This window comes from Schistocerca serialis, chromosome 6, assembly GCF_023864345.2.
Source record: "Schistocerca serialis cubense isolate TAMUIC-IGC-003099 chromosome 6, iqSchSeri2.2, whole genome shotgun sequence".
Taxonomy (NCBI): Eukaryota; Metazoa; Arthropoda; class Insecta; order Orthoptera; family Acrididae; genus Schistocerca; species Schistocerca serialis.
In genome coordinates, this window is record NC_064643.1 from 114,216,874 (window position 1) to 114,235,611 (window position 18,738).

Consider the following 18,738-nt stretch of genomic DNA (forward strand, 5'->3'; position numbering starts at 1 on the left):
CGCCAATAGGACGAAAGTGTTTTAAACCTTCAACATATTATCACATCGGAAGTTACACATGCGAAGTTTGTGTCTTCGTGATTAGCAAAATCATCAACTCTTTTAGTATATTTGAATACGTGCTCCCTTAACGGTAAGCACAATTAATAATCTGAATTCCACCTTCATCCACAATAAATACAATACGTCTGCACCAACGATGACGTTGCTATCAATGATTTTGCGTCTTAAAATAATGGAAATCGTTTAAAGACGTTTGGAAAATCTTAGCTTTGCGAAGTCACCTTAGACAGAAATCCAAGGACGTAATGTTGGTGACATAGTATCTCACGGAATGACACACCTGCCTGACCAGTGTCTGCAAACGTCTGTTCCAGAACGTTTCGCAAAGCGTAGCCCAGTGGAGGTTTGTACTTAAAGACTACGAGGCGGAGCCGCCCCAAAAATAAATTACATTTCTCAAAAATGGATTACAGAATTTAGACTATCAGGACGCATTTCGAATATGTCCTACACGGATCCAAAAAATGACATCCAATTATTTCTGGAACTATCGAGATCGAATTTTTTGGAACAGGTAGTAGTTAGTTGCACCTTGAAATGCCAATTAGCTCCATGTATTAGACGTTTCCGAACTTGGCTTCTACTTCCAATAAAGGAAGTAGTCTACGGATGGATAAAACTAGGCCTACTATTACTACTGCTGCTACTGCTAGTACTACTTATGGTCCCCCCAAAGGCTCTGTTCGTTCAGTCTAAGGGTGTCCCGCCAATCTCCAGTTTTGCATCTTCTGCTGCTTACAACGAAAAGCAATGAACAAAGCGCCTGATCCCCTGTCTATGTATTCCTCTTTCACTTTGATGCGTAATTAATCGACGTTTAATATTAATATTTTGGCAGTATTTCTGGCATTAGCTAGCATATTTCCTGTTGGAAGCGCATGTTTAGTTTATAAATGACTAGCTAGACTGCATTAGAATACGGTAATACAAGCGGCACCGTAAATGATAAGAAGAAATAAGCTCACACAAAGTGCCGTTATTTACTTGCATGTCTGTGGTGTTTGTGTAAGAAAGTGTGTTTTCAGCAAGTTTATGTTTCTGATATATTGTGTCTGAGTTCTTGCGGGTTTTATTTTCTAGTGAATAACTACACTATGTTATCAAAGTATTCGGACACCTGGCTGAAAATGACTTGCAAGTTCGTAGCGCCCTCCATCGGTAATGCTGGAATTCAGTATGGTGTTGGCTCACCCTTAGCCTTGATGACAGCTTCCACTCTCGCAGGCATACGTCAATCAGGTGCTGGAACGTCTCCTGGGGAATAGCAGCCCATTCTTCTAGGAGTGCTGCACTGAGGAGAGGTATCGATGTCGATCGGTGAGTCCTGGTACGAATTCGGCGTTCCAAAACATAGGATTCAGGTCAGGACTCTGTGCAGGTCAGTCCATTGCAGGGATGTTGTAGTCGTGTAACCACTCCGCCACAGGCCGTGCTTTTTGAACAGGTGCTCAATCGTGTTGAAAGGTGCAATGGCCATCCCTGAATTGCTCTTCAACAGTGGGAAGCAAGAAGGTGCTTAAAACATCAATGTAGGCCTGTGGCGTGATAGTGCCACGCAAAACAACAAAGGGAGCTAGCCCCCTCCATCAGAAATACGACCACTCCATATCACCATAGCCTCCGAATTTTACTGTTGGCAATACACACACTGGCAGATGACGTTCACCACGCATTCACCACACCCAAACCCTACCATCGGATCGCCACATTGTGTACCGTTATTTGTCACTCAACACAACGTTTTTACACTGTTCCATCATCCAATGTTTACGCTCCTTACACCAAGCGAGGCTTCGTTTGGTATTTACCGGCGTGATGTGTGGCTTATGAGCAGCCGCTCGACTCTGAAATCCAAGTTTTCGAACCTCCTGCATAACTGTCATGGTACTTCCAGTGGATCCTGATGCAGTTTGGAAATCCTGTGTGATGGTCTGGTTAGATGTCTGCCTATTACACATTACGACCCTCTTCAACTGTCGACGGTCTCTGTCAGTCAACAGACGAGGTCGGCCTGTACGCTTTTGTGCTGTACGTTTCCTTTCACGTTTCCACTTCACTATCACATCGGATACAGTGCACCTATGGATGTTTAGGAGTGTGGAGATCTCGCATACAGACGTATGACACAAGTGATACCCAATCACCTGACCACGTTCGAAGTCCGTGAGTTCTGCGGAGCGCCACATTCTGCTCCATCACGGTCTCTAATGGCTACTGAGGTCGCTGATATGGGGTACGTGGCAGTAGGTGGCAGCACAATGCAACTAATATGAAAAAGTATGTTTTTGGGAGTGTTCGGATACTTTTGATCACATAGTGTATAGCGTGCAACGAGTCTGAAAACAGCAGAGTGTGAATTCAGTGAGGCTGAAATTTGGAACATGGGCTTAGGGTGAAAGTGAACGAACTTGGTGCACACAAATCCGATCTAAAAGTCAATCAAGAATAAAAACTGCAAATCCAGGACTCGTGGCGTCACGCAACGTCATTGTTTCGTCACGGGATCTCATAAACGCTGTAGACTGTGCGCACGCGAAAAATGTTAAGCTGTTGAAGTTCGGAACTGAAAACACAAAAAAAATTACGCGTACATCGAAGCAAAGATCTCTCTACAAACAAATACGGTATGTTGTGATAAAGCGTAAGGAAATGTAATGTTAGCGGCTAAATATTCTACCTACAGATCTTGTTTTGAAATTGGCTTTAGGTGTTATTTAGTAGCTGTTGTGAAAACGAAAGGAGATACAATCTGTAAACGTTTTAGAGATCCTTATCACCATAGCCAGGTCTGCAACGTGTTCCGATTTAAGTGGATTGTCCCAAATTTTCAGTTGAAAACCAGACTTCCGGTTAAACCTAGTCGGGATAAGTACGAGTCCTCATCACACAAAAACCGATAATGTTTCGTATAATTTAATGGTCTCCATTTTAAACTGTTCATTATGAGTTGGAAACTGAGAGGCAATCTTCTAAAAGTTGCTGCAATTTAAAATCCCGCTGTTAGTTTTATTCAGAATTTCGTTGGCAAACCTGACTCACCAGCCGTCGTTTTCGAGTAGCGAACGAATCAGAAGTCGATCATAACAGCGCTTAGTCATTCTCTACAAGAACAATTAAGTCCTGCTGTGTGGTTTCTTCATGAAAATTTTTTGCAAATATGGATTCGTCATCAGATAGCGAAATTAAAGAAGTGTCGGCGCAGGAAAAGAAACAAAAGTTGAAAACTAAGTTGCAAGTTAATGGGGTACAATTTACTCGTTATTTCGAAAACATGATCATGACACTCACTGTAGTGTGTGCCCCTCACATTCAGTGTTTCTCGTGGAGACGAAACTGACGTTAAAAAACGCGCAAATGAAATTAATTTCTTTTTTTAAGCCATGTGTACTTTTATAGGTTACGTAAAAATCCTGATTTTGTTCGTAAAAGCCCGGTAACCCTTGAGTGCAGTGTCGTGGTTCACCAGTTTGTTGGAAAACGAATGTTAGTTGACAGCCAGCAGGTTGTGGTGAAGCATTCACTTGCACATGTCAATGTAACTGATAATATTAACACTTCCTTCCTCTTCTTCGTGAAAAAAAAAATACAATAATGTGATCAGTCATTATCACCAACACAGTTTCACTTTAGGACCATGACGTCCTACTTCCCTAGAAGAACACAAGTTGGTTGTGTCCAAAATGCGACCAAACCGTTACCGAGAAAAAATACTACGTTGTTTATGACGTCACCATTCTCATTTAAACGCTCAATAATAATTGCATATAGATGAGACGAACTTTCAGACGATGTGGGTGGTGACCTAAATTTCACAAAGATTTCTGGATGATCCCAAATATATCGTAGAAGTCGAACGATATATCGCTCTTCACTGGTCGGTTAACTTTGCGAAACCATCTGAATGAAACGATAGTAAGTTTAGAGCAGGACCGGTGCGAGGGAGTGATAAGATAGGCTCCGCCAAGGGCGCAGGCACAGATGGGGTGTAAAAATGTACAGAAGATAGAAACGTGTTTCTAAGATTTAACCAGGAGGGGTACTTGAGTTCTCCTATCCCTTATATTCCTGTTTTATGCTGTGAGAAGCCTTTCTCACGGCTCGCGACTGAACGCATGCTGTTGTCACAGTGTCATGTCACAAAAAAAACTGCTAGAAAAAAAAGTACGCGCAGAGTAACGTAGCCCGTAGATGCACAGTCGGCAGGGCAAGCGTGGGAAGAGCGGCAGTGGTGGGGGTTACGGGCGGGAAAATGCCGAGCCGATATGAGACGTTGTCCGCTCGCTTTCAGCGCTGACAGGAGCACACACTGCAAATCTCCTCAAACGATTTTACGGAAACTCTTCTGTGGAAAGAATTCATTTTCGCCTTAACTTACATCTTTACATGTCAGCATCACGATGAAGTGCCCATCATATCGTTAATGCTCGTAGTTACTGTGATGCTTTGCATTTATGTAACAAACTGCACCAAATACGAAAAGATTGCGATGAAAAATAGGGGCGTATGATTTTGCGTTAGATGCATATTACATCATTTGCTGTTGCATATGAGATTTAGATAATATATCGCACTTGGGAGGAGGTCTTTATCTGTCACCAATTTCAAGAAAGTTGATTCTGTGTAGCGTACCCACTTCCGAACTGGAATGTAATGACACGTTGTCTGTTTGAGATTGGCGCCTTTACTGCCTTGATCCGTCTGTCTACTCAACTGCGAGTAATATGTGAACTGTGAATGCATGTTTCGCCGATATACACTCCTGGAAATTGAAATAAGAACACCGTGAATTCATTGTCCCAGGAAGGGGAAACTTTATTGACACATTCCTGGGCTCAGATACATCACATGATCACACTGACAGAACCACAGGCACATAGACACAGGCAACAGAGGATGCACAATGTCGGCACTAGTGCAGTGTATATCCACCTTTCGCAGCAGTGCAGGCTGCTATTCTCCCATGGAGACGATCGTAGAGATGCTGGATGTAGTCCTGTGGAACGGCTTGCCACGCCATTTCCACCTGGCGCCTCAGTTGGACCAGCGTTCGTGCTGGACGTGCAGACCGCGTGAGACGACGCTTCATCCAGTCCCAAACATCCTCAATGGGGGACAGATCCGGAGATCTTGCTGGCCAGGGTAGTTGACTTACACCTTCTAGAGCACGTTGGGTGGCACGGGATACATGCGGACGTGCATTGCCCTGTTGGAACAGCAAGTTCCCCTGCCGGTCTAGGAATGGTAGAACGATGGATTCGATGACGGTTTGGATGTACCGTGCACTATTCAGTGTCCCCTCGACGATCACCAGTGGTGTACGGCCAGTGTAGGAGATCGCTCCCCACACCATGATGCCGGGTGTTGACCCTGTGTGCCTCGGTCGTATGCAGTCCTGATTGTGGCGCTCACCTGCACGGCACCAAACACGCATACGACCATCATTGGCACCAAGGCAGAAGCGACTCTCATCGCTGAAGACGACACGTCTCCATTCGTCCCTCCATTCACGCCTGTCGCGACACCACTGGAGGCGGGCTGCACGATGTTGGGGCGTGAGCGGAAGACGGCCTAACGGTGTGCGGGACCGTAGCCCAGCTTCATGGAGACGGTTGCGAATGGTCCTCGCCGATACCCCAGGAGCAACAGTGTCTCTAATTTGCTGGGAAGTGGCGGTGCGGTCCCCTACGGCACTGCGTAGGATCCTACGGTCTTGGCGTACATCCGTGCGTCGCTGCGGTCCGGTCCCAGGTCGACGGGCACGTGCACCTTCCGCCGACCACTGGCGACAACATCGATGTACTGTGGAGACCTCACGCCCCACGTGTTGAGCAATTCGGCGGTACGTCCACCCGGCCTCCCGCATGCCCACTATACGCCCTCGCTCAAAGTCCGTCAACTGCACATACGGTTCACGTCCACGCTGTCGCGGCATGCTACCAGTGTTAAAGACTGCGATGGAGCTCCGTATGGCACGGCAAACTGTCTGACCCTGACGGCGGCGGTGCACAAATGCTGCGCAGCTAGCGCCATTCGACGGCCAACACCGCGGTTCCTGGTGTGTCCGCTGTGCCGTGCGTGTGATCATTGCTTGTACAGCCCTCTCGCAGTGTCCGGAGCAAGTATGGTGGGTCTGACACACCGGTGTCAATGTGTTCTTTTTTCCATTTCCAGGAGTGTATATGAAGCGAATACCATCTTCACGGTACTTTTTTTATTTGAACAGTCAATACGTTTACTGCGTATTTCTAAACGTTCCACGGTCATCCTCCTGTTATCTGCTGTTTTGCGCCACATGGTAATTATTACACATGTTAATTACACTGATACACTGAAGAGTCAAAGAAACTGGTACACCTGCCTAATATGGAGTAAGACCACCGCGAGCATACAGAAGTGCCATAACACGGCGTGCCTTGGTTTCGACTAATGTTTGAAATGGTACCGGAGGGAATTGATACCATGAATCCTGCAGGGCTGTCCATAAATCCGTAAAAGTACGAGGTGGTGTCTGAATAGCACATTGCAGGGTATCCCAAATATGCTCAATAATGTTCATTTCACGAGTGTACCGTGAATATCAGGAATCCGACAAAACATCAAATCTCCGACATCGCTGTGGCCGGATTATCCTGCTAGAACGAGACCAGCGACTGCTGAAGAGAATCGTTCCATGTGACACATGTGCCACGCTTCTGCAAATTGCTGCAGACTTCATTGGTGGACCACAACAAGTATCAACGTGCGAACCATTCAACGAAACATCATCGACGTGTGCTTTCGAAGTCGAAGGCCCATTCGTGTACCCTTTATGACTGCACGACATAAGGCTTTACGCCTCGCTTGGGCCCGTCAGCATCGACATTGGACTACTGATGACTGGAAACATGTTGCCTGGTCAGACGAGTCTCATTTCAAATTGTATTTGACGGACGTGTACGGGTATGGAGACAACCTCATCAACCTCATGAATCCATGGACACTGCATGTCGGCAAGGGACTGTAATGGCGTCGGGCATGTGTAGTTGGAGTGATGTTTGACCCCTGATACGTCTAGATACGACTGATAGGTGACACATACGTAAGCATTCTGTCTGATCACCTGCATCCATTCGTCTCTATTGTGCATTCCGACAAGCTAAGGCAATACCAGCAGGACAATGCGACACCCCACACGTCCAGAATTGCTACAGAGTGGCTCGTGGAACACTCTTCTGAGTTTAAACGCTTCCACTGGCCACCAAACTCCCCTGATAGGAACATTATTGAGCATATATGGGATACCTTCGGTTCAGAAGACATCCCTACCCGGTCGCAATCTTACGGATTTATGGACAGCCCTGCAGAATTGATGGTTCAGCTCCCTCCGGCACAACTTCAGACATTAGTCGAGTCCATGCCACGTCGTGTTGCGGCACTTCTACTTGCTCGTTGGTGCCCTACACGATATTAGGTAGGTGTACCACTTTCTTTGTCTCATCAGTGTATAAGATACGCAAACATACAGTTTGACGACCAAACTCGGCTGCCTGTTGTGGTGTAGCGGTAGCGTTACAGAACGTGAATACCCGCCATGTAATATGCATGTGTGTGATACCAAGTACTACTTATATTTTAACCAACTCAGTTACAATTCTCTATACTAGGTTTTAAGTATACTGTTTACACTTCATCGCTAAGTATGTTTTTTAAGGACTTGTCAAAGAACTTGATCTTTAAGTGTATACACAGGTATCCCAGTATTTCACACACATTAAATTCCTAATAAATTATAATGAACCATGAAATTTTACAGATATTTGATGTTACGAATGTAATTCACCAGCAGTCAGTTTTAAGGCCAAGCGTTTCAATTAATCTAAATAGTCTGTAAAAGTAAATCATACAAAATTTTTGAAAAGAAAGTCAGATATTTTGTGTAATGATTTGTCTAAAAGTATGAAATAGAAAATATTAGGAAAACGTTTGGTGCACCTCATTTTCTTCTTGATTTCGAGCATCATTCAAAGGCACATAGAATGATTCTCTGATCTACTTATTTCTTTTACACAAATCATTTAATAAAATATTTGACTGATTTCTTTAATTTTTTATTTCAAGTTTTATTCAGAAAGCATGATCTTACTGACTCCTAGTTTTGCTTTCCTAATGTACTTGATTCGAAAGAAATCTTTTTGAAATTTAAATATCGCACCAGTGTATCTTTTTACGTGCAAAATAGCTAGGCCTTGAACAGATCACATTTTTGACGCTACATTTACATAGCTTGGCAGCAGCTTCTCGTGAAATATTTTAATTTTTCCTCAGCTTATTAATTAATTTTTCGTTAATTACCCTCATGCTCATCACTTTGATACCCTGTTCAACTGTTGCTCTGCATTTATATGGCTATGAAAATTCGGACAAAACCTCATGGTGTAATTTATACGGAGTCTTGTTTTCACTCTGCTCACGCGTTTACAAGAACGTAACGAGAGTTGATCATACGATAAAATAATCCTTTCTGCGTGCTGTCATTTCAAAAAATCGTCGGTTCGATATCTTTATACGACGATTTTTACGATCACTTAATTCCCGAAGCGTAGGAAAGGTTCGGCCGCGCCGCGAGCGACCCGTCCGCCGATATAAAACTAATATCTCCAATTTAGACACATTGGTTACATTTCATACGCAATAATGTATGGCCTTAAATGAACTATAAGGAAAGTCTACGCAGTGTGATTTTACCTCTGCAAATTCAGACCTTTATCGTTTAAAGATATCAAGCTGTAAGATGCAGAATAATCAAATTTTTTCACAAAGTAGTTTTCTTAAAACCGGATGATAACTATTTCGTAGCTGCCGTCGCGTCCGCTCCACTGCTCTGCCGAGATCACACGTGGCTGTCGCTCTGTGTCGCGCGTGCTGCAGCGACAAGATCCAAACACGTCTGAATTCAAACGTCGCCAGTTGTAGCTGGAGACAGGCTGCGACACAGATGTCGCTCACGTAGGACACTTCCGTAACTATACCTGCGGTTGCGTTTTGTCGCCTGAAGCTGTCGCGCGCTGTCGGTCGCTTCTGTCGTTTCCGTAGGACGCGGCATAAGTGTTGCACAGTAATGTTTGCGCTTATCATGGAAGGTAAGTCTCCTTTGCTTCAGTGAAACAGTTCGAATGCTTTTCCAGGTTTTTAACACGAACACTAAGCCTTTTGAAATAATTTTCCCCCTCTCGCCGGAGGTTCGAGTCCTCTCTCGGGCATGGGCGGGTCTGTGGTTCTTAGCATAAGTTAGTGTAAGTAGTGTGTAAGTCTAGGGACCGATGACCTCAGTGGTTTGGTCCCTAGGAATTCACACACATTTGAACATTTTTTAAATAATTTTACTAATCCAAACTCAGGGAAAAAAATAATCAAAAGTGTACGAGAATGTTTAATTTCCTAATACTCGCTTACACAAAATAACATTTTTAACAATATCCAATGATATATGTGATCTAACGTCTGAATCCATTTGTATTCTGCTTTTTCAGGCACTGTCCGACAGGATACTTCTGTGTTCAAGTCGGCGAAAACCCTAACCATGGTTACACGAGTTTCGACAACTTCCTCTGGTCCATGCTCACAACATTTCAGCTCATTACACTGGACTACTGGGAGAATGTATATAATATGGTAAGGTAGACCAATATCACGTAAAACAGACGTTCTAAAGTGTTAAGAAATATGTTATTTAGTTATGGCTTACTAAAGATTGATTTTATCCATACTGGATCAGAGGTCGTGGTTGTGAATGTCAACGTCAAAAAGATTTTTGCTTACTACAGTGAATTATTATATTAATATCGATGTAGCTGTAGTAGCAATAACGTTTGGATTACTATTTTACTTGATAGTTAATGTTCCATCGATATTATAATTAGGTTTTGACTGATTTAAGCTTATTTAGCATTGTTATTTGTAGTATAACTACGTGCAGCAGCAGTTTGCAAAAATTGGTAGTAAATGGAAGAGAAGAGAAGCTTATGGTTTAACGACCCCCGTCTGTTGCTTTACTAACCTGTTGCTAAGCCTTTGTCGACTGTGGTCTCTCGTCGTTGATTGTACTGATGTTAATTGCGCTCGACGCCTCTTGAAAGTGTCACACTCGGTGCTCGGGTAGATCTGCAGTAGTGGCATGAATGTAGCTAGTTTTAATTCTTGAGCACAAACGCTGTGAAAAAATATAATTTTAATTTTTTTACATAATTAACCTTTATTGTCATAGTAAGTACTTAATACTAGACGAAATTGGCAAAAAGTAAACAGACAATTGGTTTTAAGGATGCCGTAGCATTTTGGAGTATAAATTGAAAATTCTTCATGAAATTAATCTTTATTATCGTAGTAAGCAATGAATATAACATGAAAAATTGGCAATAAGTTGTGCTAACAAGGGAACCTCCCCATCCCACCCCCCTCAGATTTAGTTATAAGTTGGCACAGTGGATAGGCCTTGAAAAACTGAACACATATCAATCGATAAAACAGGAAGAAGTTGTGTGGAACTATGAAAAAATAAGCAAAATATACAAACTTAGTCCATGCACAATATAGGCAACATCAAGGACAGTCTAATCTCTGGAGCGCTGTGGTCCCGTGGTTAGCGTGAGCAGCTGCGGAACGAGAGGTTCTTCGTTCAAGTCTTCCCTCGAGTGAAAAGTTTAATTTTTTGTTTTCAGTTTACGTGACAAACTCTTATGTTTTCATCACTTTTCTGGGAGTGATTATCACATCCACAAGAAAACCTAAATCGGGCAAGGTAGAAGAATCCTTTTACCCATTCGCCAAGTGTACAAGTTAGGTGGGTCGACAACATATTCCTGTCATGTGACGCACATGCCGTCACCTGTGGCGTATAGAATATATCAGACGTGTTTTCCTGTGAGGAATCGGTTGACCTATGACCTTGCGATCAAATGTTTTCGGTTCCCATTGGAGAGGCACATCCTTTCGTCTACTAATCGCACGGTTTTGCGGTGCGGTCGCAAAACACAGACACTAAACTTATTACAGTGAACAGAGACGTAAATGAACGAACGGACAGATCATAACTATGCGAAAATAAAGAAAGTAAACTTTTCACTCGAGGGAAGACTTGAACCAAGGACTTCTCGTTCCGCAGCTGCTCACGCTAACCACGGGATCACGGCGCTCCTTAGCTCACACTAACACTATCCTTTATGTTGTTTATATTACACATGGACCACTCAGTTTGTATATTTTGCTTTTTTTTCATAGTTTCACATAACTTCTTCCTGTTTTCTCGACTGCTCTGTGTTCAGTTTTTCGAGGCCTATCCACTGTGCCAACTTATATCTAAATCTGAGGGCGGGGGAGGGGGTGGGGGGAGTGGGAGGGGGTGCGATAGGGAGGTTCCCTTGTAAGGATGTTGTTTCACTATCGAACCACTGAGATATACAGACTTCAACCACTCGTACTTGTAGGCAAATTCACATTTTTCGTAAACAAAATTGCACATCTCTAAACGTCCATGAACTCATAAAGCCAAAAACGAATTATAGTCCTAAATAACAAGCAAAAATGAATTTAAAATTTAATAAATTTTGTATCAGAACTAGATTCTGCCCCAGTGTTTTCAATTCCATAATACTCATAAAAGCAGTAGTACGTACCCAAATTTACCTTACGTTAATTTACATATATTTACTTTCACTACCAATGACCTCCTCAATATGGCCACTATTAAAAGAACTGCATGTCAGACTCTCCTACAATTACAGAGCACAATTTCCGCGTCGACTGACTGCTACAATGCACTACGTTCGTAGAAGCACATCAGTCTGCCGCTAGAAGTCTCTGTCTTGCAATACACCAATGATTTCATGCGAAAGGCATTGCTGCTTCAAAAAGAAATTGTTAAAGTGGTTGTTTCAGGCACAAACCATTGGGGCTAAGGATTAACTAGCGGCGAGTCACAGCCAAACGTGAGAAGTTAATGAAAGTTGCAGCGCAACCTGTTGCCAAGTTGACTGAGAGTTATTGTTAGAGCGTTTACGACTTGCGTGTAACGGAATCAGGGAAGCGCCTGCTGCCTACATAGAATACCCACACATATCATCAGTTACATTTGACCGCGCAGATGTTATGTTATTGAATCTGGCCCTATATAAAGTCAATCGCCGATTTATTGTCTTGATCATTAAGTGAAGCCTGTTGAGATTTATCGCTCGGTAAGTCAGAAAATTCGCAATAGGACTAACTGAGTCGGGCCATCATTGTTCCACAGTGTTAAGGGATAAACGGAATCTAGCTAAAGTGTTACATGGTGAAGCAGTCACATCGGCATGTTGTGAATATCTTTTTCACTGTCAGTCCCTGGTGAAATTCCTCTACGTAGTTTGATTTTCATTGCAAATATATCACTACAACAAACTGATGCAGGCGAACGTTTATCATATGGGCTGTTAAATCTCTAAGAGAGCGAGAAAGTTCAAGTGAAACTTGTAAACACTGATTATGGACCTTTCGCTCCGAAATACGCGTGGATAATAAAAACCAAAGTACAGATGACTGCCGGACTTCTATTCATAAAATATAAATCTTCGCTGTGTCAGGTAAAATCATTATGAATTCGTTAAAAATTTATTTACTGTTTTCTTTACCTATATCAGGATTCCACGGCGTCGTGTACCGTAATATTTGCGCGATGGTTGATGGGAGCGACTGTAAATGAGAAATGCCTTTACGGTCGCCCCCATCAGCCACTGCCCCCAGTGTTGACTTAGTTGGTGTGTATAATACTATGTCCGCTCATAGAGATACCACTTTATTCGAAAAGTCAGGGTGTTGCAACATTAACCTCCATACTTGTTCCCTCCTGAGTTCGACATTTTATTGATCTTCGTCCACAGTCATCGGACGCCATCTGAGCCACTAGGACGGTCAATATGAAGAAGATGTGCTTCACATATTAATGTTTGTTGTGTACATAATTCCGCGTAGTCAACGCGTACACAACTTTCCCACTGGAGCGCGCCCCGCTAAGCACAACAGCGCAGGCGCAGCGCTCGTCCGTCTCCGCACTACGAGATGGCGCTGTCTTAGAGACGGACCAAATTCTGCTTCCGCCGATCCGCGTATTAACGTGTAATGCAGCCAATGAGATTGTTGCTAATGTAGAACCTTTTCTCCTCGCGGATCACACTCGCGCAGTGATACCTGAATGCTCGAGGTATTGTAACGAGAGTACAGACCTCCGATTACTCAGTCTACGTTAGTCTGCATCACTCTGCATTTTTCTGCACCAGCCTGTACCAGCCTGCATTAGTCTGTACCAATCTATAGTCAAGTTTCAGTCTGTGCCTAATAAGATTATCATATTCCTGTACATAGCCATGAAGATAAACATACAGACACTTTGTCAGGTATCAGAGATATGTGAGAATAAGATTAACGTACCAAGACCAAAGGAACTTCAGATTGTCAATTGTAAACAGCATCCAGAATCAAATTAAGTAATTTCTATGCTTCTTATTATTTTAATAAATGTGTGTGAAAATTAATCAAGTTGTGTTTAAAGTTGGTCATCGTCAATGTGCTACTCTAAGTGTGCAAGTGGCATTTCTATCGTCTGACCTAATGGCAGAAGATAAAGACGCCACGATAGGACCATGAGACATATTGCTGACACTCGCCTACTTCGTTAGAGCGACAAGTCAAATAATCTGATGGTTTGTGTACCAAAGGTCTTACAGTACGCACACCACAATGTTCCAATCTTCTATGCATCAAAGCATAACTATCAGAATACGCATCGGGAGGATGGTCAATGGAGGACCATCCAGATTTAGGTTTTTGTAGTTCCTTTAAACTGCATAAGGCAAAAGAAGTTACAGTTTCATTCAAATGGTTCACTATGGATTTCCTTTCCCTATCCGAGTTTGTCCTCCGTCTCTAACGACCTCAACATAGACACTTAACTAAGGAATGTGGGACTATATTACTTGTTATTATATCACTCCTGACGTCAAAATTATTTTTTTTTTCTTTTCTGATATTTTTTCATTGGTAATAAATATACAATAGCTGTACGAAATAGCTAATTTCCTACTCATTCAATATTTCAGTAAAACTTATTATTCACAGGATAGCTTTCAGTCTGTTGACGGTATGTAATAGTAGGTTTACTTCTTACTCAAAAATTTAAAGGAATACTCATCACGTAAGACACATGAAAACCAGAAGACGAAACTTTCCTTAAGCAAAATGTGTGTTTCTTAATCGAAATAGCTCATTAGAAAACTCTTGCCCCCTTTTTTAACAATCGTTTTATTCTTTTCGAAAACTTCTTACATTAAAAAGCATTCGTATTCAAACTTTTCGTGTACCAATAAGTTCCAATTTTAGATTGTGATTATTTTCCAAGTTTGTTACTATAGATTTACAGTCCCGATTTCTCTTATTCCAAAAATTCCTACTTTCGTTAAAATAACGAGTTAGTTTATTAATTATTCAAAATACAAAATTTCTTTTTCTCGAAACTCTTTGGCGGGATTTGGGAATCGCTATGTAACTTCAAATCAATGGACTAGAACCTATTATTTATGCTACATTTTAGTTAAACGGATATTAGTTAAACAGTGTTAAGTCACTAAGTGTTCTGTATCCGTTCTTTTTTAATTTTCATTACTTTTGTATTACTATCTAAAATATAATGAGCCTATAGTTCAGCAAAATGTAATTTATGATTTTACACACGCCAATAAATAGGCGTGGCGTGCGAGGACTCAGCGAGTGTCTATATAGCTACCATAATGTAAACATCATGTTACAAGTTTCATGAACACCATGTAATTTGCGGTTTGTGTTCAGCAGTCATTAGGTTAATATCATGGAGGTATTCTGCATTTAGCTATCAGAATTTACAGTCTGTACCGAAATCGTGTAAATTAGTCTACCACCAGAGATTATTGGGGCATCGTGCTTGTTAGTGTAATTTCCTAACTTGGTTCGAATATTCAGACTACTCCTTGTAACAAAATTGATTCGAATCAGTAATTACACTTTAGTTATTGGATCTGTTCATCTAATTTAAACATTCTTTTCCAGCCCCACATTTCAAAAGCTTCTATTTTCTTCTTGTGTTAACTACTTATTCTCCATGCTACACTTCCATACATAACTACACTCCATACAAACACCTTCAGAAAAGACTTCCTAATACTTAAATCGATATACTGGATGTTAACAATTTTAGATTTTTTTCAGAAACGCTTTCCTTGCTATTTTAAACTGTGCACTTTCTGCTTCTACCATCATAAGTTACTTTTCTGCCCAAGTGGCAAAAAACAAGTACACTAGTGGGAAAAAATTAGTACACCCTTTTATAGGTTTCTGATTCACTCAAGATTTAATGTAGGAACGGCGCATATGGAGTATATGAAATGATTACATTTACAGGTCAATAGCAAAAGCGTTTCTGGGGTACTGCATATGTATCAACCCATGCTGAAACACCCATGTTAGTACATGGTGTAGTCTCCACGGACGGCAACGCAGGACCTGACTGTGGCATCCAGTCGGTAGTGCACATGGCAAATACTGTACTCGGATACGTTATTCCACACCTGCTCGACCTGTTCACGAAGTTCCATAAGAGCTGTTGGTTGACGAGTCACACGAGTCACTTCTCATCCCACCATATACCCCTCATGCTCGACAGGAGACAAGTCCGGAGATCGTGCTTGCTGGGTGTGGTGTGCGTACTGTAAGACCTTCGGTACACACACCATCAGATTATTTGACTTGTCGCTCTAACGAAGTATGTCTCGTGGTCTTATCGTGGTGTGTTTATCTTCTGCCCTTAGGTCAGACAATAGAAGTGCTACTTGCACGCTTAGAGTAGCATATTGACGGTGACCAGCTTTAAACACAACTTGATTAATTTTCACACACATTTATTAAAATAATAACAAGCATAGATATTACGTAACTTGGTTCTGGATGCTATTTACAATTGACAATCTGAAGTTCCTTTGGTCTTGGTACGTTAATCTTATTCTCACATATCTCTGATACTTGACAAAGTGTCTATTCATTTATCTTCATGGCTATGTACAGGAATATGGTAATGTTATTAGGTGCAGACTGAAACTTGACTATAGACTGGTACAGACAAATACAGACTGATGCAGACAAATGCAGATCCGTTCAGACTAATGCAGACTGACTAATCGGAGGTCTGTACACTTGTTATAATACCTCGTGCGTTCAGGTATCACTGCGCGAGTGTGATCTGCGAGGAGAAAAGGTTCTACGTTAGCAGCAATCTCATTGGATGCGTTACATATTAATAGGCGGATCGGCGGGCCGGCCGGAGTGGCCGTGCGGTTCTAGGCGCTACAGTCTGGAGCCGAGCGACCGCTATGGTCGCAGGTTTAAATCCTGCCTCGGGCATGGATGTGTGTGATGTCCTTAGGTTAGTTAGGTTTAAGTAGTTCTAAGTTCTAGGCGACTGATGACCTCAGAAGTTAAGTCGCATAGTGCTCAGAGCCATTTTTGCGGATCGGCGGAAGCAGAATTTGGTCCGTCTTTAAGGCAGCGCCATCTCATAGAGCGGAGACGGACGAGCGCTGCGCCTGCGCTGTTGTGCTTAGCAGGGCGCGCTCTAATGGGAAAGTTGTGTACGCGCTGACTACGCGGAACTATGTACACAACACCGGGGAAGAAGCTGCACGTCTTGCAGAGGACGTTGGGTTTCACGAGCAGTGTTTGGGCGAGCGTTATCCTGTAGGAACAACGTGTCATTCCTGTTGCAAGAACGCAAAAGAACAGATCTAATGATATTCCGCACGTACCGAGAGCTAGTTAGCGTTCCCTCCAGAAAAGCCAAAGGTGAACGAGACACGTAGCTTATTGCACCCTAAGCCATAAGATGTGGGTTGGGGCCAGTGTGTATCAGAGGAATGCACTCTATGAGGGAGCGCTCACCAGATCTACGTCGTGCGTGCAAACGACCATCACTTACATGCAGGCAGAATGTGTTTTCATCGGTGAAGACCACGGCGCGCCAGGCCATCTTCGAAGCGATCTTCTGACGCCACCAGTCGAGCCGTGCACGTCGGTGCTGTGGCCTGAGTGGAAGTCGGGCTAGCGGTGTACACGCCAATAGTCCCGCTGCTAGTACCCAGTCTGCAACAGTGTTGACACTTCTGGGCTCGAAAGCCCTGTTTTTTGTGCTGTGGTAACTGTACGATTTGCCACTGCTGCTTTTTCAATATGACAATCCTGGAGAGCGTTTATGCTGTGTGTACGTTCAGAACCTCGTCTACGGATGTGAGAATGCTCTTGTGCCCATGATACCAGCATCGTTGCACAGCTAACGCAGCACCTCCAGTTTGTGTAACAATTATCCGAAACGTCGATTCCGCCACTGGGAAGGCCACAGTATGGACCCTTTCAAACTCGCTCACTTGGCTGTAAGAAGCACGAGTGCGTCTCTGTGGCACGTGGCGTGGTTTCGTTCTTGCTTCACACGTTTGCACCCACCACACTGAGCCTTATGGCTGCGAGCATTCCCTATTGAAAGGGTAGACACAACTGTGGTAACTATGTCACTACGCTATCTGCTGGCGGACGACGTTGGAACCGTTACCAGTACATCTGTTATCCTCCAGGTGGCATATGCCGTCATCGGGTCAAAATCGGCGTCTTCTTCCGAGGTGTGCTAACTTTTTTTTCGGCTGTGTATTACGTTTAGTGTCTCATTTCCTAATCTCTAACGCCATCATCGGCATTATTTAATTCAAAGTATATTGTATTACCCTTCTTTTACTTTTGTTAAAATTCTTCTCATAACCTCTCTTCAAAGACACTATCCATTCCGCTCAACTGCTCTTCCAAGTCATTTGTCACCTATGATAGAATTATAATGCCACTGACAAACCATAAACGCCGGCCGATGTGGCCGAGCGGTTCGAGCCGCTTCAGTCTGGAACCGCGCTACCGCTACGGTCGCAGGTTCGAATCCTGCCTCCGGCATGGATGTGTGTGATGTCCTTAGGTTAGTTAGGTTTAAGTAGTTCTAAGTTCTAGGGGACTGATGACCTCAGATGTTAAGTCCCATAGTGCTCAGAACCATTTTTTTGAAACCATAAACTTTTTATTTCTTATCACTCAACTTCAGTTCTGTTTCCAAATTTCTCCTTGCTTTCCTAACACAATAGCATTGGGGAGAGCCTACAATTCTGTCTCACTCCATTCTCATGCCTTCGTGTCTGAATGCAACTGCAGTCTCGTTTCTTTAGGAGTTGCAATTATTTTTTTACTTGCTATATTTTTCCTCTACCTTCACAATTTAAAAACTCGTATTCCAGTCAACGTTATTGAAAACTTTCTCTGAATCTACAAATGCTATGAACGTAGGTTTGCTTTTCTTCAGTTCATCTCCTGAGATAAATCTTAGGATCGGTATGGCGTCGCACGTTCCTTCATTTTTCCGGAGCCCAAAATTATCTTCACCGAGGTCCGCTTCTACCAGTTTTTCCGTTATTCTGTGTATTAGGCTGGTGCATAAGTTCGTAGCGTTTTTGTTTTGCGAATTGGTATCCGGTTGGTTTGGGTTCATTTATTAATTGTCATTTTTATTCGTAGTTCACTGTTGCTATTCGAAATTACATATTGTCATTTTGCCATTCG

General features: G+C 42.8%; 1 protein-coding gene across 1 annotated transcript in view; it reads left to right on the forward strand.

Moving 5' to 3' along the window:
- The window catches only part of LOC126484672 (sodium channel protein 60E-like), a 277,274-nt gene that overhangs the window by 27,538 nt on the left and 230,998 nt on the right, over positions 1-18,738 (forward strand). The window contains exon 5 of the mRNA XM_050108265.1: positions 9,573-9,714. Within this exon, the coding sequence (XP_049964222.1) occupies positions 9,573-9,714 (142 nt within the window). The remainder of the gene's footprint in view (positions 1-9,572; positions 9,715-18,738) is intronic.